Here is a 24,130-nt window from a genome sequence, read left to right on the forward strand (position 1 = left end):
CATATATTTTAGGACTGTTCTACCAGGAGGCTGTGTGTTTCATTTATAGCAACAGAAATAAAAACACCATAAAAATGCTGACTCCCTAACTAGACGTTAAGCTCCAAAGGAGTAAATCCACATCACCCTCTTGGGGCCAGGAAGTGGCTGCCTACACCACAGGCAGTCCTCAGGGCTCTCATCATCTCCTTATCTCTTGTGTCTACTCTCCTTAAACCCTACCATGGCTGGGCTACGGACAGGGAGCTAGAATCAGATCCTTTCTTGCCACTATGGACACCTGCCTATATTCAATAGAATCCCTCCCTGGGGCCTCTGAATCTCTCACTCAACACTTCTCTGTTCCCTTCTCACTTCTTAGGATCTCTTTCCTGCCAAGAAAGAAGCCCAAAGTGACTTTTTTAAACATATGTCAAATCAGGCCATTATCTGGCAAACCCTCGCCAGGAGCTGTCCATCTTACCCAGAAACAAAGCCAAAACTGCTACCATGGCTTCTGAGCATCTCTGTGTCTATAGATTCCCAGCTACCCATTGACCCATCTCCTAAATGTACCAACTTTGACCATCTTACTCTAGTCATCCTGACTCTTTGCTGCCCCTTGTCACACATGTAATGGCTGGTTCTTACTTCATTCAATAACCCCTATCATTCTTTCCCACTTTATACTCTTCACTCCTCATCCCATTTCATCCTTCAATTAGGTAATCTTCCCTCTTGACATGATTTGTTCACTTTTATGCCCAGGCTTTATCTCTCTCCACTAAGACCTTCAATACCATTATCTGCAGTAAGAGTGGTGGTAGGTACATGGAGTTTCTGGTAAGTGCAAGCCAACTGCCCTCCACAGAATTCCTTCAGGGAAGAAACTACATCTTAAGTGACATCATATGCCAGTCCCTAGCAGAGTCCTGAGGTTCTCTGGGTAAACCTATCTTGTTATCATCATGGATCTAACAAATGAGCACATGCCTTACAAGGCTCTGGGACAATTCTACAGGCTAAAGTTTTGCTTTCTCTTCCCACCACTAGTAAGATTACTAATAAAAGGCCTCTAGATAGAATGCAATTTTATCAGAACATACAAGCATAGGCTATAATTTCCAGACAGATTTCATGCCATTGTAGACCCAACACAGTGTAAGTGGCAGTGACAGGAAGTAGAAAGAAACACCCACACCAGACCTGTGTTTGGAAATTGAAATGGCTTGGCTAGCAAAACTTTCTTTCCATGTCCACTTTGCAAGTTCAAAGATGCTACGCACAGATGGATACAAGTTGAAGACATCAAATAAATAAGTGAAGACCCTTTGGAAAGACTCAGATGCTTTGTAAAAGTTCTTATTATGCTCCCCGGTGATTTGCAATAAACAGTTACTGAACACTCCTTGTTAATCAGACCCCGGGGAGGATACCTGGCTGAATCATGTACCTTGAGGAGCCAATTGTTATACGAAGGATGCAGTTTGAAACTCCCTACTTTGATCTATGCCACTCTCTTGCAATGAGCAGATAGGAGATTTGGACTGGACTTTGCTGATCAAGGACTTCAGTTCTGCAGCCAAACAGACACTGAGACAATGCTTAGCTCTTCTCCTCCCTCCAGGTCCTGGAGTGAATTACTAATGTTCTGTGCCTCAGTTTACCCATGTGGTGGGGTGGTATAATTGCTTCCCAAAGCTCTGGACATTTATAGTCAGTCTCCCAAATCCAGTTGTTATAATTGACATGTTTTATTAATGCCATTTGCAATAGTAGTCATATTAGAGATATTAAAGTCACATGATGCATAGGGTTTAGAACGGAATCCTTAGCAATTTAAGCCACATTCTCTGAGTATCTGTGTACCCACTATGAAAGAAGCAGGTTGGTAAACAGAGTTGCTCATGGTCTTGGAAGCAGACAAAGAAACATCAACCCCAGCTTTCTCTTTCCCAGATAATGATACTCCAACATCTCAAGATCACCAGTCTCCACTTCAAAAATTAACCCCTGAAGTACCATTAGGAAAGCAACTGAGTGGGCCCCTGCTGTTACTCTGAATTCACACATCAATCATTCTGACCTCTGGATGCAAAGAAAAAGTCTTGGCCTTCTATGTCACTGGAACCTTTGACGCCAGTGATTATATGCTGACAGGTCTCGGGGATGACTAACAGCCAGAGGTTCCAGCCTGAAATGGGTCACGCTTGAAATTCAGGCAAGCTACCGACAGAACTTGGGGCAACATTGCTCATCCTAAGCCAAGGGGCTGCACCATTTTTATTCACTTGTTCCACATCCATCAAGTGCCTTTCTCCTGTCAGGAACTGGGCCAGACAGAGCACACAGCACAGTCCTTGTGATCCCAATCACAGACTAGAAAAAACACTCACAAGGTCTTCGTGTGGAGATTTACCTTTCCTCCTTGTTCTAGGATGTCATCTGTTCTGTCACTCCTGGACTAGTAAACTGATGCCCAAAGGCAGAGAGTGACTCATGCAAGGTCATAAAGTTAAAGCAAGCTGCAATCGATGTCAAAGCTAATACTTTCCCCACTCTCCATTCTTAAAAGAGGTTTGACCAAGGGAAGGGAACAATCCCTTGACCAGACTAGAGAACAGTGAAAATATGACCAGCCCTAGAATGATGGGCAGAGCCCTGAGGGAAAGAAGACTGAGGTCTTCATGATCCTTATCTGGTTTCTTTTTGACCTTGAACAAGGGATTTGCTAATGAGTGTCAAGGCTGGCATGTGGGACATCAATTTCTACTCCTGGACACGAGCTCTTGGGGGTCCTTAAAAGCACATTACGTACATAAGAGCCAAAGCACACTACACTCTCAGGATGGTTATTCCGAAGTCCTGCTTCCATTCCTCAACCTGCCACTGAGACTGTGTGATTTACAGCCTGGATGCTGGTGACCCTGGGCCAAATCTCTTAATATCCTTTCCCCCTCCACAGAGTGGTGAGAACAACGGGAGTTGCCAGGGCCAATGGTCCATTGTGAGGATGAATTGTTTCCTGATGCCCATAAAACCCTCCGAGTTCCACTGAGAGGGGCCTGACTATTATGATCCCCTGGAGAGTTCCCTTCCTTTGTAACAAAAGTGGAATTGTGCTTTATCACATTAGCTACACATTATGTATTGGTCACTTCCCAAGAACTAGCATGATCTCATATGTAAATTAGGCAAGCCCGGAAGCCTAGAGCCAGGCTGAGAGGAAAAGCAGATGATGTGGGAGCCATGGGAACAGGGTATCTGGGAGGCTGGGATCCTCCTGCCTTTGTCTCCAGCCCAGATGTGTAGCCTTGCTCAAATTGTTGGACCTCTCTCACCCTTGATAAAACTTAGAACATGAAAATAATGATACTATCCTTGTTTTATGGGATGCCCAGGAGGCTTATATAAAAGTTGTACCTGAAAACACTCTGTAAATTGCAAACCCACATGCTAGCATCAGAAGTGACTATCACCACACACACACACACACACACACACACACACACACACACACACAGACATACACACACTTATACATATCAAACACACATACACACCCACACATACCATACACACACACACATCACACATATACACATATCACACACCATACACACACATCACATACATAAAAACACATATATCACATATACACATACACACAACACACACACATATACACAAATCACATAGACACACACACATACTTATGGTAAGCCTGTTTTAAACATTTGTAGTTTATTAAATACATGTCTTCCTCTAAATGATGCCATTCACAGGGTAGGATCTCAGGAGATCCTAAAATCCCACTTAGCCATAAATTGGAAAGAGCTCGGTTGGATAAAGGTATATGTGTTAATCAGCTGTCTAATACAGTGGCAAAATAACTGAAAAGAACAATTTCAAAGGAGGAAATGGTTTACATTTGACTCATGGTGTAGAGTTTTAATACCTGGCTGGTTGGCCTTGTCTCTTTGAGTCTGTAGTAACAGCTCACCATGGAGGAAACATATGGTAGAATGAAGCTGCTTACTTCATGGAGGTAGACGGGGGAAGGAACAAGGTCCCCAAAGAGATCCCAATAGCCACCTAAAGGGTATAACTCCCTAAACCTACCTTCCTCCTACTAGTCCCTAACGTCCACCTACTAGGTCCCAATCTCACTTCCTTCCACTAGACCACATCTCCTAAGGTTCCTGTGGTTTGAAAGAAAGTGGGCCCCAAAGGGAGTGGCATTATTAGGAGGTGTGGCTTTGTTGGAGTGGGTGTGGCCTTGTTGGAGGAAGTGTGTCACTGTGGAGATGGGCTTTGAGGTCTCATATATACTTAAGCCACACCTAGTGTCTCAGTTCACTTCCTGTTGCCTGAAAGATGCAGAACTCTCAGCTCCTTCTCCAGTCCCCATGTCCCACCATGATGAGAATGGACTAAACCTTTGAAACCAGTTAAATGTTCTCCTTTATAAGAGTATAGTCAGTGTCTCATCACAGCAACAGAAAACCCTAACTGAGACAGTTCTGCAACCTCCTAATCATGTCACAGGCCATGGAACAAGTTTTTCACACATGAGGTCTTCAGGGGACATTTAGAATTCAGATAAAAAATATATAGTTCCCACCATAAATAATCACTTTCCACCAGAGGCAGCTGGTCACAAACATGGGAGCCAAGCAGCCTGGGTTCCACTCTCATCTCTGCTACTAAGTTACATGACTCAGGGCACATGGATTAATCTCTTCTCATCTTTCTGATGAGGTTGATGATGACAGCTGGTGTACACCCAGCATAGCTCATAATGTAAGTAACTACTGCTGTGGAATATTAGTTTATATGTAAAGATGTCTCTGCCTAAGGTGCTTTCTGATTGGCTTAATAAAAGAGCTAAATGGCCAATAGCTAAGCAGGAGAGATAGGTGGGATGTCTGGGCAGAGAGAAGAAACTCAAGGTGAGTATCGGCATGCAAGAGATGCCAGCCAGACACAAAACAAGTCAGATACACAGAATGGGATAGAGGTAAAAGCCACATGGTAGAACATAGATTAATAAAAAACATGAGTTAATTTAAGTTATAAGAACTAGTTGAAAACAAGCTGAAGCTAAAGGCCAAGATTTCATAATTAATAAATAACAAGCATCCATGTCATCATTTGGGAGCTGGCTGGTTGGACAGAGAAAGACTTGATACATACTACAGCATAATTTCCTCCTTGAAGCTGAAGAATGTTCTGACTCTGAGCATGCCAAAGGAAGGCACCTTTCCCCAGCCGGACAGTGGTCTCCTGAGCCCACAGAGTGTGAAATCTGAGAAAGGAGGACAGATGCCCAGCAAGTGAGAAGTCCACAATGAATGAGTAATGAACCCCAATCACCAGGCTTATGAGGAGGACCATGCCTGTCTGCAACGTAACAATGTAACTGCAAAGCAACAAAGCAACACAACAACAATGTAACTGCAAAGCAACAAATTCTGGCAACAACTCTCTAGAGGCATTGGGATGAAGGATTGTGAACTTCTAATTCATTCCTCTGCTAAATTGCATTTGGGACTCGAAAGCTTAAGGCACAACAGGGAATCTGAAAGTTCACTCTTTGAAACAGTCTGTATGTCTCAGGCTTCCAGCATGACCTTTAGAATTTCTTCTTCAGGTAAAAGGAGGGAAATTGTCCAGGGATCTGGTTTTTCTTTCCCTTCAATGAAAATGTTCAAATCCACAGAAGAATTTTTAACTGAACACCCACATATTCACACCTTTACTGAACTTATTGTGTGTATATTCATATGTCCATCTCTATAACCACCTACCAGTCCATTTTAAAGGGAAGGGCAGACATCAGTACATGCCTTTAAAACCTCTGAGCATGTATCATTAACTAGAGTTTGACACTTGTTTCCAGGTTTTTTTCCCATTTAGAGTTAAAAGCTGTTTCTTCTCAAGTGTGTAATGTTTCATACTACAGAAATCTCTCTTAAACAGATTCTTATTTACACCTCTAACTACTTCAGAAGTCACCGTTATTCTACAGTTTTTAAAATACATTTTATATTTTTACAATAGTTTTAGATTCACAACAATATTGAGATGAAGACACCAAGATTTCCCAATACCCTCTGTCCCTCCAGGCACAGTGCCCATTACTGACATTCACTCTAAACTACTATACTGGAAATAGTGAACTTACATTGGTATGCAATAATCACAAAAACACTATAGCATCCATCAGAGTTGACTTGTTTATTCTGTGCATAACACCATAGTCCTTTATAGTTTCATACATAATCTATTCACTGCATTAAAAGTGTTCTGAATTCTAGGAAACAAGTGTCCCCTCCATTCTGGCAGCTTTAAATAATAGAATCACAAACTTGGGAACCAGGATAGCTAGGTTCAAGTCCTACCTCTTCATACCCATTTTGTCCCCTCCTCTTGCAAACACTGATCTTTTTATTGACTTCCTAGTTTTCTATTTTCTAGATGTCAAGAGTCTGGAATGATATCACATGTAGCCCTTTCAATTTGGTTTCTTTCTTTTGGCAATTTTCATCTGTATTTCTTCAATGTTGTCTCATGGTTTGATAGCTTGTTTTCTGAGTGCCAAGTAACATTATAGTTTATGGCTTTACTGTAGGTTACTCATCTAGGAGGACTTCTAGTTTGCTACATGTTTAGAAATTACTATAAAGCTCTTACAAACAAGCTTGCACAGATTTCTGCACAAAATTGTTTTTAACACCTTTGTGCAAATACTAAGACACATAAGTACTGGACTATATGGTATGAGTATTTCTAAAAAACCAAAACAAACAAACAAAAAATGAAAAACCTGTCAACTATTTTCCACAGTGACTGTATCATTTTGTATCCTACAAGCAATGAGTGAGATTTCCCATTGCTCTCCATAGTGACCAGCATTTGATCTTTCAGCTGTCTTGGTCAGTTTATTCTACTATAATGAAGTGTCACAGTCTGAGTCATTTATAACAAAGAGGAATTAATTTCTTACAGCCTGGAAGCCTGGAGAATCCAAGACGAAGGCTTCAGCATTGGTGTCTGGGGAGGGCTGCTCCCTGCCTCCACTCTGTTGCTGCACGTTGCATGTTACAAGAGACAGAGATCTTAAGGGGGGTGAGAGCAAGGCACTACTGCTGTGAACCCTCTATAGAGGCCTGGTAGCTACCACCAACAGTGTGTACACTCATTTCCCTACTGACTTCCTGTCTTGATTTCCCCTGATATCTGTCTTAGTTTGTATTGCTCTTCCTCTGCCTAACTTGGCCTTATTGTTCTTCCTTTTCTAGTTCCTTAAGGTGAAAAACTTAAACTTCATGGTTCTCAATCTTTTCTTTTCCAGCACACACATTCAATGCTGTGAGTGCCCCCTCTATGCTCTGCCTTTGCTTCATTCCACAATTATAATAAGGTGTCCTTTCATTCAATATTTATTCCTTGATCCATGTATCATTTGGATGCATCCTGTTCAACCTTAGCATGTTTGGGAAGCCTGCAGTTATCTTCCTGTTCTTGATTTCTGGGTGATTTTCATGATGTTCTGAAATAAATCTTGTACATTTTTATTATTTAAAGCTCATGTGGAGATGTTTAAGGCCTGAGATGTCATTTATGTTCATGAACATCCCCTGGGAGCTAGCAGAGGTGTATTTTGCTGTTGTTGGATTAAGTAGTTAGTAGATGTCAGTTACATCTTTTTGACTAAAGATATTGCTGAGTTCAATCTGTCCTTGCCTGCTGGCTTTATCTCTGATGGAGGAACACTGAGGTCTCCAGCAACTGCTTTCATATGCTTCTCACAGCTCCATAAGATTTTTCCTACCTAGTTTGATAATCTACTGCTAGGTGTATGCATGTTACAGACTGTGATGTCTCCTTGAAGAAGTGGTCCTGGTATCTTTATACACTGCCCTTTTCAGCCCTGTTAAATTTTCCTCCTCTGAATCTATTCTGTATGAAATTAATATAGCGACCCATATTTCCTTTGGATCATTGTCAGCATCATTTCTCCATTTAGTTTTTAATCCAACTTCTGTCTATATTTAAAATGAGTTTCTTGTAGACAATGTGTAGTTGGATCTTATTTTTGACCCACTCTGGCAATCTGTCTTCTAATTTTGTTATTTTTGTCTTTTTTTTTTTTAGAGCTGAGGATCGAACCCAGGGCCTTGCACTTGCTAGGCAAATGCTCTACCACTGAGCTAAATCTCCAACTTTGAATGTTGACATTCACAGTGAGTCCTGACGTAGTTGAGGTAATATTTTATATCAACTGTCACAATTTTCTTCTACTTGTTCTATTTCATTGTTCTTATTTTTGTCTTTCTCTCTTATTCTGATTTATTTGGTTTCAACTGAGAACTTTTAGAATTCCATTTTCTTTCCTTTCTTTTAAAGATTAGTTTAGTGGAGACCTGTGTATAAGCAGCAGACACTTACAACTAATAAAAGTTCACCTTCAAATGCCACCATGCCAGTTCATTAGGCGGGCATGGCACATGCCTTATATTAGAAGATAAACCTGATGTACATCAACAATGCCCTATTATGTGGAGTCTCCACCTTCTGTAGCAGTACAGTCCCTGGATGGCAGTCCCATCTGCTCAGCCTTAGTTCTTTGTTGTCAGTGGTTTCTACTGATACACCCTTGCTTTGGGATGGTCTGTATGTCAAGTGTGTTGCTGATTGGTCAATAAATGAATCACTGATTGGCCAGTGGCCAGGCAGGAAGTATAGGCAGGACAAGGAGGAGAATAAAGTTGGGAAGTGGAAGGTTGAGTCAGAGAGACACTGCCAGCCACCACGATGAGAAACAGCATGTGAAGATGCCGGTAAGCCACGAGCCATGTGGCAAGGTATAGATTTACAGAAATGGATTAATTTAAGCTGTAAGAACAGTTAACAAGAAGCCTGCCACGGCCATACAGTTTGTAAGCAATATAAGTCTCTGTGTTTACTTGGTCAGGTCTGAGCGGCTGTGGGACTGGCAGGTGAGAGAGATTTGTCCTGACTGTGGGCCAGGCAGGAAAACTCAAGCTACACAGCCTCACTTAGAGATCCTTTCTGCAGCATCCTGGTCCACTGCTAAGCTCATTAAAGGACTTCTTAGTTTCTGATAGGATGCTTTTGATCTTGGACACTTTTCTTTGATTCTTTCACAGAATTTCCATCTCTCTCCTTACATTGCATTCCCCTTTCCCTGTCCATTTGCTCATCTGTCTAGTATGGCTTGCAGATTTTTCCTTATAGTCACACATGGCACCAAATGAAAGGAAGCACTATCATTAGACCTCTAGTAGTGTGATGGTAAGCTTCATGGGGGAAACATTGTATAATTCTGTAGTGAGACCTTGCTCTTTTGTGAGCCTTTGCTCCCCGGACTTGTCACACATGCTTCATAGTCCCTCCTCCTCCTCCTGCCCCTTCACTTAGAGTGAGACAGAATAGCTACTTGGGGCTGGATTTTAGCATTATTACTTGCTTATATAAAGAACTAGGTCAAGGTAGGGTGAGACATTTCACATCCTTCAGGTTGCTCTGAGGCAAGCTAAGTGAATTTGACCCTTGTTAGGCTTTTCTGAGGTCAGGCTTTGTTAAGGAGAGTAGAAAGTTCTTGTATGCATCAAAAAGAGACCAATCCCAGTCCGTGATGGAAGCATTAAGAATTTTCTCTAATATTGAAAGTGAGAAAAGGGTCAAGTTACTGGCGACAGAATTTATAAAAACATGGGTGCCTTCCTATGACTCAGTCTCCCATTGGTTTTTGACTCAGCTGTCTACACCAAGCCTGCAGAAGATGACTGTCCCCAAGACTGGAAACTCACTGTGGGGGCCGGGGTTGGGATGCTCTGGGAAGGTCTGGTTCTGTGTAGTCCTAGCCTGTGGCTCTTATTTGGAGACAGCCTGTGACCTCACTTCTCTTTCAGGCTGTTCAGCTGCTGGGATGGCACCTGAGGCTGGAAGTTTACCATCGTTTCCACAATAGACTTGCCTATTCTAGAAGTTCACATAGACAGAATGATACGGTGGGTGGGTGTGCCTTTTATAAGACTTCTTTCATTTTGCATGGTTTTGAGATTCATCCATGATATTATATTAATCAATACCTTGTTCTTTTTTTTCAGATGTATTCATTTGTACATTTTCCTCCCATTCTCATTGATGGATACATGGGCTGCTCACAGTCTGTGGCTAGAATAAAATGTCTGCTATGAATATTTTGGTTAAAACCTTTCTAGATATATGTTTACCTTCTCTTTGGAAATTGCAATGTCATGGCCACAGGATAGGCATGTATCTACTGTTACATAGGCAGTACCACTTTGCAATGTCACAGTCTGCACAGTTGCCATATCTGAGACTGTCTGTCTTCATAATTTTTATCATTTTGGTAAGTAAATCATAGCATCTCATTGTGAAAATAGATTATTTGGTTGTCTAAGATATCTGAGAAAAATTTCTGTGTTGTATAGTATATGGTGTGTGTGTGTGTGTGTGTGTGTGTGTGTGTGTGTGTGTGTGTGTGTGTATGTGTCTGTCTGTCTGTCTGTCTGTCCTTGTTCATATGAAACAAAGTTGACTGTTGATGTGGAAGCCCCAAGTCAACTTTGGGGTGTTTTCCTGGGTCACTTCCCATCTTTAATTTTTAGGACAGCATCTCACCAATTCAGCTAGGCTGACTGACCAATGAGCTTCAAGGATGTAACTGTCTCCCCTCCCCCAAGCCACTGGGTGACAGGTACCCCCACTTCAGCTTTTTACTTGTGTGTGTTAGGAGAGGATATGAATTCAATCTTTGTGCTTGTCCAACAGGCACATTAGCAACTGATGCCTCCCTAGCCCCCAACCTAAAAATACCATAAATGAAACACCTAGAGACAGAAATTTGAGGAGTTGTTTTTCTAAATGTATCATTCTGGAATGTGTAGAATAAGAGAAAGCGGCCGGGCGGTGGTGGCGCACGCCTTTAATCCCAGCACTCGGGAGGCAGAGCCAGGCGGATCTCTGTGAGTTCGAGGCCAGCCTGGGCTACCAAGTGAGTCCCAGGAAAGGCGCAAAGCTACACAGAGAAACCCTGTCTCGAAAAACCAAAAAAAAAAAAAAAAAAAAAAAGAATAAGAGAAAGCGAAGTTGTGCTCTGCCAATGTTGATAGCATTAACAGAATAATCAGCATAACTAAAGTGGACTACTCATAATCCAAAACCTTCTAAGATCTTTGTGTGAGGAAGGAGTGTGAGCTTAGCCACACTGCGCTAACATGATCTGGTGTCGTGTTCTCAGTGACACTTTTCATCAGTTTGAATGCTGTTTTTGCACAGATGATGAAGCACCCAGCTTGATCAAGATCATGTGGATGAAGGCAGGATCACATCAGCCTAACTCTGAGACTCATGCTCCCAGGACTATATAGAGCCCTCTGTGACAGAAGACACCATGCTACAGTGTCACTGTACAACAGAGGGCACTGTACTAGAAATCCTTCCATCTATATTTGCTTCAAATTTCTAAGACCCTTTAAAGTTCCATCTGAGCCAACTGTAAGGCTGTATGGCTTCTGCTGGGTCAGCACTCTGCCAGAGAGAGAAAACAAAATTTCTGTGACCTGGGAAGTGAGAAGTCTATCTCCCCTAAGGCAACTCATTTCTGGCAATTTCAATTTCGTTCACTTAGCAACTTCTGAGAGCCTGTTTCTTGTTTCTTCTCTAGAAGTTAAACTCCAAGCCTAATTGAGAGACACTCCCCTGCCACCAGCTTCAGGCCTGGTGCTGACTGATGTCAGCTGCAGAGGATAATTACCAAGGCAGCCTGGCTGAACAGCACAACTCGAGTTACCATGAGGGATAGGACATACCAATGGGCCAGAGCACCCATTCTGCTCTGTAGGCAGAGGGATAGAATTTGGCTCTTGACTCTGCTCTCCATCCATGGAATCCTTGGTGAGCAATGTAAGAGTAATAGGTGTCCCTAGCTAAATCTGCAAAATGGGAACAATAATCCCAGCAGATACCTCCTGGGGTTCCTGTGAAGATTAACTCCGGTAATGAATAATGTAAACTCGGTCACAGCTCTTTGCCTAGTGGTCAATAAATATTGAGTATGGTTATGGGCATTGTTTAGGAAGGTCTGTCCCCATTTGAGATTATTTACACAAAGATGAGTAGTACTGGTCAGTGTCAGGAAAAGGACAAAGTCCTTTATTCAATAGTAATTAAAAGTGGGATTCACTACTTTTGTATTTATACTGATTCTGGCAAGAAGGTTAGAGTTCCCATTTTACAGATGAGGAAAGCAAGTTACAAAGTGGTTAAGTAATAAGACCAAAGAAGTCGAAGAATGAAAGTCAAGGGTAACTTATAGAAAAATAATCTGGGTACACAAAAAGCAACCCTAAGAATGGCCCTCTTGGGAAACTCACTAGCTTGGGCTCCATGCCAGGGACAATGTTCAACAAGTTGTCTTGACTTGGAGGGGTGTGCTTAAAGCAGGTCATGGCTTTTGCAGAGGAAGGAACTTGATCTGAAGAAAGAGCATCAAAGCATGGGGTCGATTATCAGAAGACCCATTTGGAATACAGATTTTTTTATTAATACTTTGAAAAAAAATTTTTTTATTTTGCAATACAATTCAGTTCTACATATCAGCCAAGGATCCCCTTGTTCTCCCCCCTCCCGCCCCCCTCACCTTCCCCCCAACCCACCCCCCATTCCCACCTCCTCCAGGGCAAAGCCTCCCCCGAGGACTGAGATCAACCTGATAGACTCAGTCCAGGCAGGTCCAGTCCCCTCCTCCCAGGCCGAGCCAAGCGATCCTGCATAGGCCCCAGGTTTCAAACAGCCAACTCATGCAATAAGCACAGGACCTGGTCCCACTGCCTGGATGCCTCCCAAACAGATCAAGCCAATCAACTGTCTCACCCATTCAGAGGGCCTGATCCAGTGGGGACCCCTCAGCCATTGGTTCATAGTTCATGTGTTTCCATTCATTTGGCTATTTGTCCCTGTGATTTATCCAACCTTGGTCTCAACAATTCTTGCTCATATAAACCCTCCTCATTCTCGCTAATTGGACTCCCAGAGCTCCACCCAGGGCCTAGCCATGGATCTCTGCATCCAGATCCCTCAGTAGTTGGATGAGGTTTCTAGCACAACAATTAGGGTGTTTGGCCATCCCATCACCAGAGTAGGTCAGTTCGGGCTGTCTCTCGACCATTGCCAGCAGTCTGTTGTGGGGGTATCTTTGTGGATTTCTGTGGGCCTTTCTAGCACTTTGCTTCTTCCTATTCTCATGTGGTCTTCATTTACCATGGTCTCCTATTCCTTGTTCTCCCTCTCTGTTGCTGATCCAGCTGGGATCTCCCACTCCCCCAAGCTCTCTTTCCCTTGACCCTCACCCTTCACTACCCCCACTCATGTCCAGGCTATTCATGTAGATCTCTTCCATTTCTCCGTCATTGGGCGATCCCCGTGTCTTTCTTGGGGTCCTGTTTTCCAGGTAGCCTCCAATCAATATGGCGCTTTCTTAGAAAATTGGGAATCAATCTCCCCCAAGATTCAGCTATACCACTCTTGGGCATATACCCAAGGAATACTTAATCATACCACAAGAGCACTTGTTCAGCTATGTTCATATCAGCATTGTTTGTAATAGCCAGAACATGGAAACAACTTAGATGCCCTTCAACTGAAGAATGGATGAACAAAATGTGGTACATATACACAATGGAATACTACTCAGCAGAGAAAAACAATGACATCATGAGGTTTGCAAGCAAATGGATGGATCTAGAAAAAAATCATCCCGAATGAGGTAACCCAGACTCAGAAAGACAAACATGGTATGTACTCACTCATAGGAGGATACTAGATGTGGAACAAGGATGACTGGACTGCTACTCACATCACCAGGGAGGCTACCTGGAATACAGATTTTTTATCTGTCTTGAAGTGTGATAGGAGTGTCAATCCACCATCCTGACCCTTGGTGTCCTCATCTAGAAAATGAGTATGTTGCCTGAGGACTTGCCCTACAGGCCGACTGTCCTAAAGAAGACAGGGTCTGTAAGTAGGTATCCTGCCTTAGGATGGGAGGTCTCACACAGCCACTGCACATACTCGCCAAGTACTTTCCCAATGGATCTTCACTGGCTGGATACCAGGACTGTAGCATGAATGTTAAAGAGTCTTATTAATAAAATCAAACCCGGGGCCAGTTGTTGGGGTGAAATGCTGGATGGTCAGAGAGACAGAACAAGCCACAGCTATCTCACCTTGCCAATTCTCAGCTGGTCCTGTTTCCTCAGACTTGAAGCCTCTGAATCCTCATCCAGAATGAATCTCAGCTAAACTGTGTTGCTCCAAAGCCTGAATGCTTAACCAGCCAAATGCTTAACCAGCCAAATGCTTCTAGTTTCTGGTCCTCACGCCTTATAAACCTTTCTGCTTTCTACCACCACTCCCTGGGATTAAAGGCTGCTTTCTGGAATTAAAGGCGTGAGTCACCATGCCTGGCTGTTTCCAATGCGGCCTTAAACTCACAGAGATCCAGAGGGATTTCTGTCTCTGGAATGCTAGGATTAAAGGCGTGTGCTAACGTTTTCTAGCCTAAGTATCTTGTGGCTTTTCTGTTCTCTGACCCCAGATAAGTTTATTAAGGTACACAATATTTTGGGGAACACAAAACCACCACACAGGACTCAGTAAAAGCTTCACTCAGGCCATGTTCTGATTGATCTACTTTCAGTTCAAGACATGATCTGTTCTTCCCTGTAACTCTGACTTAAGCCTCAACTCTTGGATCTCTTCTGCTTCTTCCCCTCACTATGACCCTTTCTTTTAAAGGTACAGAGCATAGTCTGCCTCCTAGCTCCTTTACCTAACTCTCCAAACTCTCTTTTAGAGCCTCAAACCCCATCATGCCCAGAGTCTTCCAGCCTCCAATCCTACCTGATTCCCTGTGCTCTGAACTAGGTCTTTATGCTTCAATTATCTCCTTGTGACATGATGGATTTGTTCCCACCTGGGGACCTCACACCAACGTTTTCCCCTGCCTAAGGGGTATCCCTTCTACACATGTACATGGCTGCTACTTCTTCTGTAAGCATTGGCCCAGGTAACTTCAAGCACTAATAGCCTCTTACTGTCAACCTTATTCCATCATACTGTTGGTTGTCGTGATCCCTATTTGATATTGTTATCATTTTTAGTTCCTGATTGTGAGCTACTCAATCATAGCAGAAGCTTCAGGGAAGCAGAGACCCTGTCTTGTTTAGCTTGGGATTCCTATATTTAAAATTGAGTTGGGCATGCAGTTGGTGATTTGTCAATATGTACAGGAGGCATACACAGTATTGCTGGCAGATATTCAGTCTGTGTGATGATGTCTAAGGAGTGTACCCATGGGGGGATGGAGCCCACAGTTACAATTTCTATATCTGTCTGGGTGCTAGGATAAGGTAAGGTGTGATAAAAGTCCCCGACTATGATATGACTAGTCATGACTGTTAGGACAGGCTAGACAACCTCTTAGCTGGCACTGATGTTGTTAGAGCAGAAGATGGTATCAAAATCGTGCTCAGAGAGGGTAGTGCTGAGTTAGAGCTACAGGCTTATGGGTCATAGAAACACATCACCTGCAGTGACCATTGGGGATCCAGCTAGCATGAATGAAGACAGGAGATGGGATCCAGAAGGAGTTGGAGGAGAGAGGCTAGAAGAGGTCTGGGGAGACTCCAGGGCATCAGCTCATCTTCAGGGCTTTTGGAAGTGCTTTGGTCATTTAAAAACTGTGATCCCAACATCATGCATTGAAACACCCACACACTTTAAAGGTTGTTGCTGGCATACCAACACATCCCAGCCAGGACCTTGGCTAAGAAATTGGGTCTTTCTCCCCTATCCTCCACCTTACCATTACTTGCTCAGTCCTGAGCCAAACATGTTCAATGTCCCCACTAGTCTGATCACTTTATAGTGTTATTCAAACAAATTTCTCATTGGTTAACATCTAAGTCACTTGAGGATACTGTAACAAATTACTACCAACTGAATGGCTTTCAAACAAAACAAAGAACCTTTCATGCTGTTCTGGACTAAAAGCCTGAGATCTGGTGCTGGGGTGGTGGGTTCCAGTGAAGACCCTCACTTTGGTTCACATGTGTCTGTCTTCTCTTATATCTTCACAAAGCAGAAACAGAGCTCTGGTCTCTTCATCCTATTGTTCTCCTCATCCCATTCACAAGGATTCCACCCTCACTCCCTCTCACCTCCCAAAGGTCCCACTGCCGATACCATTTTGGGGAGCCCCTCAAACATTCCCTTCACAGATATGTAGATTGAGGCTTGTTCAACTTGACTGAATATGTTCTTCCTCATTCATTTAGCACCTTCTGAGAGACTATATCTCCTTCCCTCCCAGGAAGTTAAAATCCAAGCATAATAGAGATCGACCCCTGCAGCCAGCTTCAGGCCTGCACTGACTGAAGTCTGCCACAGAGGATAATTAACACATTTGGGGGTATTCATTCTTTTAAAAGGTCTCTTTTCTACCCAGCCTACTCTCAATCTCTGCCTTCATCTCTCAGACTTGTCCTTGTCTCCAAGGTCTCAGCCTCCAGCTCTGATTTCTTCCAGGATAATTTAGCACCCTGATTGACAAAGGCAGAGCATGGCATTGCCTCAAACCCAATCTCTCCAGGAAGGAAAGTGTGTAAATGTGTGCTCTGCTCCTGGGGCCCCTTGCACATCATTATCCCCTTGCACAGATGTGGGAAGGACAGACCTGAGAAGCCAAGAACAAACATGTGTGCAGGGAAGGGTGGGGCTGGCTTTGACTGAGTGGTGCTCCTTCACTGCTCAATCCCACCATTGGCACTACATCTGGAAATTGGGTTGCAGAGAGGGAGGAAGTCCTGAGTCCAGGGTTTCATGTCTCTGATCATTGAGGACCATGATGGTGTACACAGACATGTGCCTAATTTGTTGCACAAGTCACTGTTAGAAAAGAAGACATTATAGAAATTTCAAGGAAGATGTGCATTTTGCTGTTTATTACTCTGCATATGGGAGACTATCACCTCCCTGAAACCAACTCTATAATATCCACATTTTATTTTCTCATCCCCTAGAAAAGGCAGGAATGGGTCCAGTGAGGTTGTGAATTTTGTTCACAGTCACAGGGACAGAGAAGAGCAAATGACAGCTAAGAACCTGTCTGATGATTCTGGAACTTAGCCTGAAACAAATCCCCTGAGGACCTGGGCAGATTCTGATTCTGTGGGGCCAGAGTAAATTCTGGGGTTCTGCATTGCTAATGGACCCTAAGGAACAGTAGGCACACTGCTCCTGAGATCTTGTTTAAATAGCAGAGTCCCATGCTGGTAATGTCTCCCCTTTACTCACCTCCACTGGAAACTAAGGCAGAGGAGGGTTGAAGTACAGTGTCCCCACCATGTCTGGTGGACAAGCCGCTGACACTAGCTGAGGGAGCAAGGACTTTCGGATAGCCACTGGCCAGTTTTCAGGAAGGTAATGGCAGATGTTCATTTCTTCAATGATTCACCTGGGCTTTTGGGAATCCCCATGTGACGGCCGGAGGAAAGCCTCGCAAAGAGTAATCCATGCTTCCATGCTTCCACTAGCTGCTTTAAAGCTAGAGAGGCTGCAGCATGCATCTCATTATACTGAATGAAGGGAAATGCAGCCTGTGGTTTAGCATAACAATGAATATTCATGGTGTCCAGCAATCCCTTCCTTCAAGACTCTTAAGCTTGATATAGGATGGTCTCCCTCCCATCACCCAGGATTATCAAGTGGCTATAATTAAAATATACTACAGCTTTTCCAAGCTTGGGACTCAAGTGCAAGTCTGGGCTCTCAGGAACAGCACATTAATAACAAAGCCTGGCTCAAGAGATGGAGGCAGCCTGTAGGTTGTGAGGGAATATTTGGACTGCATCACTCCGTCTGTTTAGAGGTGGCCGTGCAGGGCCAGGACCCAAATAACTGAGCCCGGGGTTCCACCACCTCAGGAATTGACAGAACATCACACTTTATCCTTTCTTGAGCCTGTTTCCTTATCTGTTAAAGAGGATATTAGTCACAACAGTGCCTCCAACAGCTATTTCAAGACTAAATGAGATCATGGATGTGAGACCAGAGAGAAATTACAAAGAGCAAATCACTCCAATCTGCCATTATTTTTATAGTGGTCCACCCTCCCCAGTGCACTGGGCACAGTTCTGAGGATGCTTCTTTGTGTGAATGTGCCTGCACAGGCCTATACATAGGCGCTAAGGAGTTGTAAGAAGGACACAGAGAGTTTGGAGAATTGCATAGTGATCTCTGTGATTCATTAACAGTTCAGGGAACTCTAGGTAAGTCCTTATACCATCTGGAACCTCAGCTTTCTCATGTGTAAAATGATATTTAGAGCGGCCCACCCCCATCTCTCTTTGAGCAGCTGGGGCAATGGAGTGAATAAATGTTACCCAAAAGTTCCACATGCAGACAGTAATGGGAGAACTGCTTGGCTGCCATGACCCTCTGAGCAGCTTTGTGAAGCATGAAGGGAGGACCCACGCTTCTCTTGACACACTCTGGTGTAGGATTCCTCATAAGTTGTACTGTGGGCTGACAGCATCCATTCTAGGAAACATCATCTTCAATTAGCTAGTCACTTAAAACACACTAAGCAGTTGTAATGAGCCAGGTCCATTGCCAAACTCCAAATGACACTCAGAGAAGTGAGCTCCAGATGCTTGGGCAATTTTAGTATAGAGAAGAGGTAGGACAGGTAGGACAGCAGTACCTAGCAGTGAAGGGGCAGTACCTAGCAGTGAAGGGAAATAGTACCTCATGATGATAAAGTGCTGCTTATGTGGTCATGAAACCAAGCTCCATCCCAGGGGAAAAGATGCCCAAGCATCATTCTTTTACAAAAACCAAAGCCCTCTACATTCCTTTCCTTATTATCTGCTACCAGTTGAATTTGACCTGGCAAGACAACTTTGACAAATCAGAAGATGTTGCCCTGGAGAGTAGTTGAGCAAATAGGCAGAAGGAACAAGAACTAGGAGTGACAAGACTACCTGTTTGTACTGCCTGCCACTGTGGTTGGTAACAGAGACATTTTCATCTTCCTGGGACATTGTGTCTGGGGCTTAGCTGTGTCCTAACATATTTCCTTATATATTAAACTACAAGCAGTTTGTAATTTGATTGATTCATTCATTCATCATTTACTAGGCATCTACAAAAGCATCAGGCACTAAGCAAAATGCTTTCATATGCATCGTGACAGTTCATTTCACAACTATGCTAAGCCAGAAGTCACTGTCTTCTCCATTATACAGATAAGGAGACAAGGAACAAAAGTATACAGTGACTTGCTGGAGGCCACACAGATAATAAAAGGCCAAATAAGGACCAAACTGGAAAGCAGGCGCCTGTCTACAAACTTGTGTGGTTTCTACTCTATCTATGATGCACTAGACAAGAGCTGAAGATCTTAAATTATCAGACTTTATCTTTAGCTTAAGAAAAAAGAACCATGGTTAAAAATCAAAAAACAATAGAGTATAATGCAAAAGCAAATCCATAGGCACACTCAATTTTGTGATAGCTTGAATACCAGCAGTCATTATTTGAGCAGGTGATACTGACATTCCCCTGTAGTAAACTAGTGTGGTACATGAAAGGATTCTGAGGTACCATCAGAGGAGTTCCCTATCCTATTGAAAGAGCCAGCCAGGTCAGTGGAGCTGAAAGCCAACTTCCCATTGGCTCTGCGCTTTAAATGAAAAGGCCTGACATTCTGGTCCTCATCCTCTTACGTGCGTCAGCTTATCACACAGCTGAGTTAAGTCAGTAGCCACAGGAGGAACAGGCATGGAGCATAAAGAAAGTTCAGCAATGAGAGAGCCCATAATTTAGCAGCAGTGACTATGAGAAACTCCCCCCCCCAACCCCTGAGCCAGAAGGACCATAAATTAAAGAATGAGACACACAAATAACAATTGCTTTGTACATGAGAGAGGCCAAGACAATTTTGTTATAGAATTCCCCAAATCCACCATTCACTACACTCACATGGAGATTTATGGTAACAAGAGAGCCATGTTGGAACCCAGCATTTTCTCCTGATTTATGGAGAGACATACTGAATTGAAGAAAGGGTCAATGGGTCTTCTGTGGAGAAAGACCAAGTCTGATGGAAAGAGATGGGGGACACTCCACTTTCACTCTTGTGCTACAGACTTTGGGAAATTGTTCTCTCTAAAACACAAATTGACTATGTCAGATAAACACTTTCTAGGCTTCCTAATGACATTAAAGTCCCCATTAAAGTCAACACATATAACATTCTTCATAATCCCCATCTGTCCTACCAGGCTTAGATCGTATAGCCATCCTCATACTCAGTAGACTGCCCTTAACCTTCCCCTACTAAGACTGGCACTGTGGTTCACAGGTTTTTCTTGACAGCCTGGGCTTAGAATTTCCTATTTTACCCTCCTGGCTTCCAGCCCATGTGTTCTATAAACTTGGGGTTCAGCTCAAATATCACTTCCACAACATGAGCACTGACTGACTTCAGCATTCACAGTCTACCCCACATGATGCTGCACTGAGCACAAATCTCAGGATGTGTACTCTTACGGGTGTGTCCCACACAATGCAATGCCAGAGGACCAAGACTTAAAAAACAACACACTTTGAAGTAATTCTACCTCAATCCAAATCAGAAATTCCAGTAGTCACAACTTCAAATCTATAGACGAGTTGTTTAACCTAGTTCTGTAAATGTAAAACAAATATGATATCCTCGTGAAATTGGTATACAAATTAAAGTACATTAGATGCCTTCAATCCAATAAATGTTAACTTCCTCCTCCCCTTTATCCATCCCTGTATCTATGATGTATGTTTGGTTTCATCTGCATATGTGCTCAAAAAATATCTGATAAATGGAAAATTAATGTCACCTTCTCTTTGGGATTTCTGAGCTAAAGAAATTATAAAGCTAGTATTATCATTGGCCCTAGCTGGACCCTAAGAGAACTCCAAAGGAGAACCTGTTTTGTTTCCCAGTCTTAATGAAAGTTAAGGCTATCAGAATGATATGTAAGTGTCTAATGATAGCTACATGTGTTCATTGAAACAGCTTTTGAGGTACACACCTTTGAGGTCAGCAACATATTTCAAAATGTGCAATGTCCTCTGCCTTTGCCCCAATCAGTCATCCATGCTTCACACCACAGCTTATAACAGCATCTCAATTATGCAACCATGCCACCTCACACACAGGAAGAGCAAGCACACACACACACACACACACACACACACACACACACACACACACTTCTTTCTCCATTATACCTTCATTGCAGTCATTGTCACATATTCTCCTGGTAAGATAATAAAATCTAAAAACATAATGTGACCTCACAGACTACCCATTCCAGCACACCAGTGGTGGATTTTCGATTGGCTCCTTAAGTATTGGCATCTCCAGATCAACTGTCAACCATCTGAAGATTGAAAAGTTAAGTATTTTCATGGAACCAATATCTCCTTTTGAAACTTCCATCCCTAACCCAAATGCATCCATGCAGGGCTACAGAAGTGTAACTGTGGGGCCTTTTCCAATTGTGTTTTCTCCAAACTGAATGCTTTGTGCTGTGTTATGGTTTTGAGAACTGTTTTACTGGGTCCATTTATATCTCTCCTATCTCAAAGATTCTCCTCTAAAAGCTCCCTGATATCCTAGAGAATGAAGCAAATCTTTCTTGAAAAACACATCCACATCCACAAACTCTGCCTTCAATTTCAAGGGGTTAACATGACCTTTAAAGCCATCCTATCAACCCCTGAAGAAGGTAACCCTATTCTTTATTGGGATTTCCTTAGAGTTATGGATCTTTCCTTGGTTGCATTGATTTTACTTCAAGGTCCAGCACATGCTTGGCACTCAGGAGAGGCTCATCAGATCAATAAGAAATCGACAGCAGTGTTAGTTAGCACCAGATTTCTTCCCACTGTGTAGAACCCACAAATAGGTCTGTAAACTAGAGAGTGCTATTGTATAGATGTATTGTATACCCTATTGTACAGGTAGAGAAACTGAGTTACTGATCACAAAGCCAGCAAGTAATAAAGCCAGAACTGAGGCTCCAATCACCCTGGTTCCATCCAATCATACTGATTCCCAAACAAGGCTGAGCCATTTCTACCTGACAACATGGTCAGCTCTTACTTCACTTCTTAGTCATGTGCCTTTAATCATAATTACTTTATCAGAGTAATGTTCCATCTAGAGTCAGGGTATGGTGGGGAAGATGATCTGAAGGTGGTATAAACAGATATATGTGGACTTCACTGTCCTCATAGAATCCTGACCAGAAAGGAGCACTCTTGACAGCCCATCCAGTGGCCTGACACTCAGCCAGGATATTTCATTGTCCCATAGCCTCAGCACCATTGACATTCTGGAAAAATATTCCTTTGTTGAGGAACTATCTGTGCCTTGCAGGGTGTTTAGAAATAGCCTTTGGTATACTTTTTTTTAATTTTTATTTTTATTTTGCAATACAATTCAGTTCTACTTATCAGCCACTTTTTTAAATGCCCAATATTCCAAGAATGACAACCAAAATATTTTCTGATATTACCAAATGTTCCATGTAAGAAAAAAAATTTCCTGGTTGAAAAAGACTAGTTTTGTTCAATTCCATAAGCATTTATCTGACCCATATCCTGTATGTCAGGTATGACAGAAGATGCAAAGATGTTTTAGCCCAGGCCTTCCCCACGCCCCAGAAGACAATTAGGTCAATGCAGGTGGCAGGAATATGACCCAGGATGCCTTCTAGAGTAGGAAGCTCACTACTGAATATTGCTTTAAGGAATGTCTCAGACTGATTGACACATGAAAGTCTACAAGAAAAGTAGTTCCAAAGATTATATGCAAGAGCCTCCACAGCCACCTCTCCAGCAGCATCTTGCTTTGTTCTGAGTCTTGTACTTTGAGCTCAAGAAATATGATTCTGGTCATGTCTATAACATGCTCCTGCTATCAGGGATCACCTCCATCTCTCCCTACTTGAGGCCTCTCTGGAGCTTCACTAAGCTCACGGAACTCCATCACGCATCAAACAGGATCTTTAATTTGATGACATCAGTTCATATTGCAATACTGCAAAGTGTTTAATCTGTATATTGTTCCTAGAACACAGAATGCACTTCATCTCTCTGGTTTTTTGTTTTTGTTTTTGTTTTGTTTTTGAATATTATGTTCTCTCTGCCCACAATGCTACCCACGTCATCCAATTATCTCTTGTTTCAAAACTCAGCACAGACATTGCTTTCCCTCCTCATTTTAGAATCATATCTCCTTTGGACCAGTAGAACCTTCAATACATATAAGCTATGAGATAAATTGGGCGTGGCAGTTGTTAGACTCTCTGATTTGTTCTGTAGACTCATCTTCTTGAGGCCAAAACATGTTACTGTTAGGTACCTTGCTTGCTGGTGTGAATGTAGATTAAGACCTTCGCTAGGCCAGGTGAGGAGCTAAGGATAGAGCAGCTCAGAATCATGCTGCTGTGATCAGGAGAGTCACAATGATTCCCCTGCAGTCTGGGAAGCTGGCACATTACAATGTAATTTATTAGAGCCTGGCACAAGTTCATTTTTATAGGCAGAACATCTATTTTAATGGGTACATATATAACCACAGTTTTCAATCTGCTTCTTTTCCTCAAGAGAAAATCATGGAAGGAATCATGGTAGGAAGAAAATGAGTGTTGGTGGCAGGGGGGATGCAGGGTGGCATAGGGACAGATATGTTTTCTCTAGTACTTTCTTAAAATAGACCCAGGAGAAGGAGCCCCTAATTCACAAAGAAGCATACACTCACCTGGAAAATTAAATTAGCACAATGGACGAGATGACTATAATTTTGTGCCTCGTCTATCTTATTCAAATTACCAGTCTGACCAATGTATCAACACTGAATTACCCAGTTGTTTCAGTTCTGTGAAACTTCCTATTACAAAGCTCTTTACAGAGAAGTTGAGCTGCTATGAAAGGGGCAATAAACCTCGGAGCCAGACAGTTTTATGATTGCATTCTGGATGTG

At 42.8% G+C, this 24,130-nt stretch overlaps 1 protein-coding gene across 3 annotated transcripts in view; it reads right to left on the bottom strand.

The window, feature by feature from the left end:
- LOC128097099 (uncharacterized) overlaps window positions 1-24,130 on the bottom strand; it is a 336,173-nt gene that overhangs the window by 34,138 nt on the left and 277,905 nt on the right. For 2 of the 3 annotated variants that reach the window (XR_008213785.1, XM_052717292.1), the window contains one exon: window positions 12,411-12,511. The exons of the other annotated variant lie outside the window; for it this stretch is intronic. Coding sequence is in view for 1 of the 2 variants with exons in the window: in XM_052717292.1 (XP_052573252.1) it covers window positions 12,411-12,511 (101 nt within the window). In the remaining variant the exon portion in view is untranslated. The remainder of the gene's footprint in view (window positions 1-12,410; window positions 12,512-24,130) is intronic. 3 annotated transcript variants of the gene reach the window in all.

This window comes from Peromyscus californicus, unplaced genomic scaffold (assembly GCF_007827085.1).
Source record: "Peromyscus californicus insignis strain IS unplaced genomic scaffold, ASM782708v3 Scaffold_5__1_contigs__length_169319896, whole genome shotgun sequence".
NCBI lineage: Eukaryota > Metazoa > Chordata > Mammalia > Rodentia > Cricetidae > Peromyscus > Peromyscus californicus.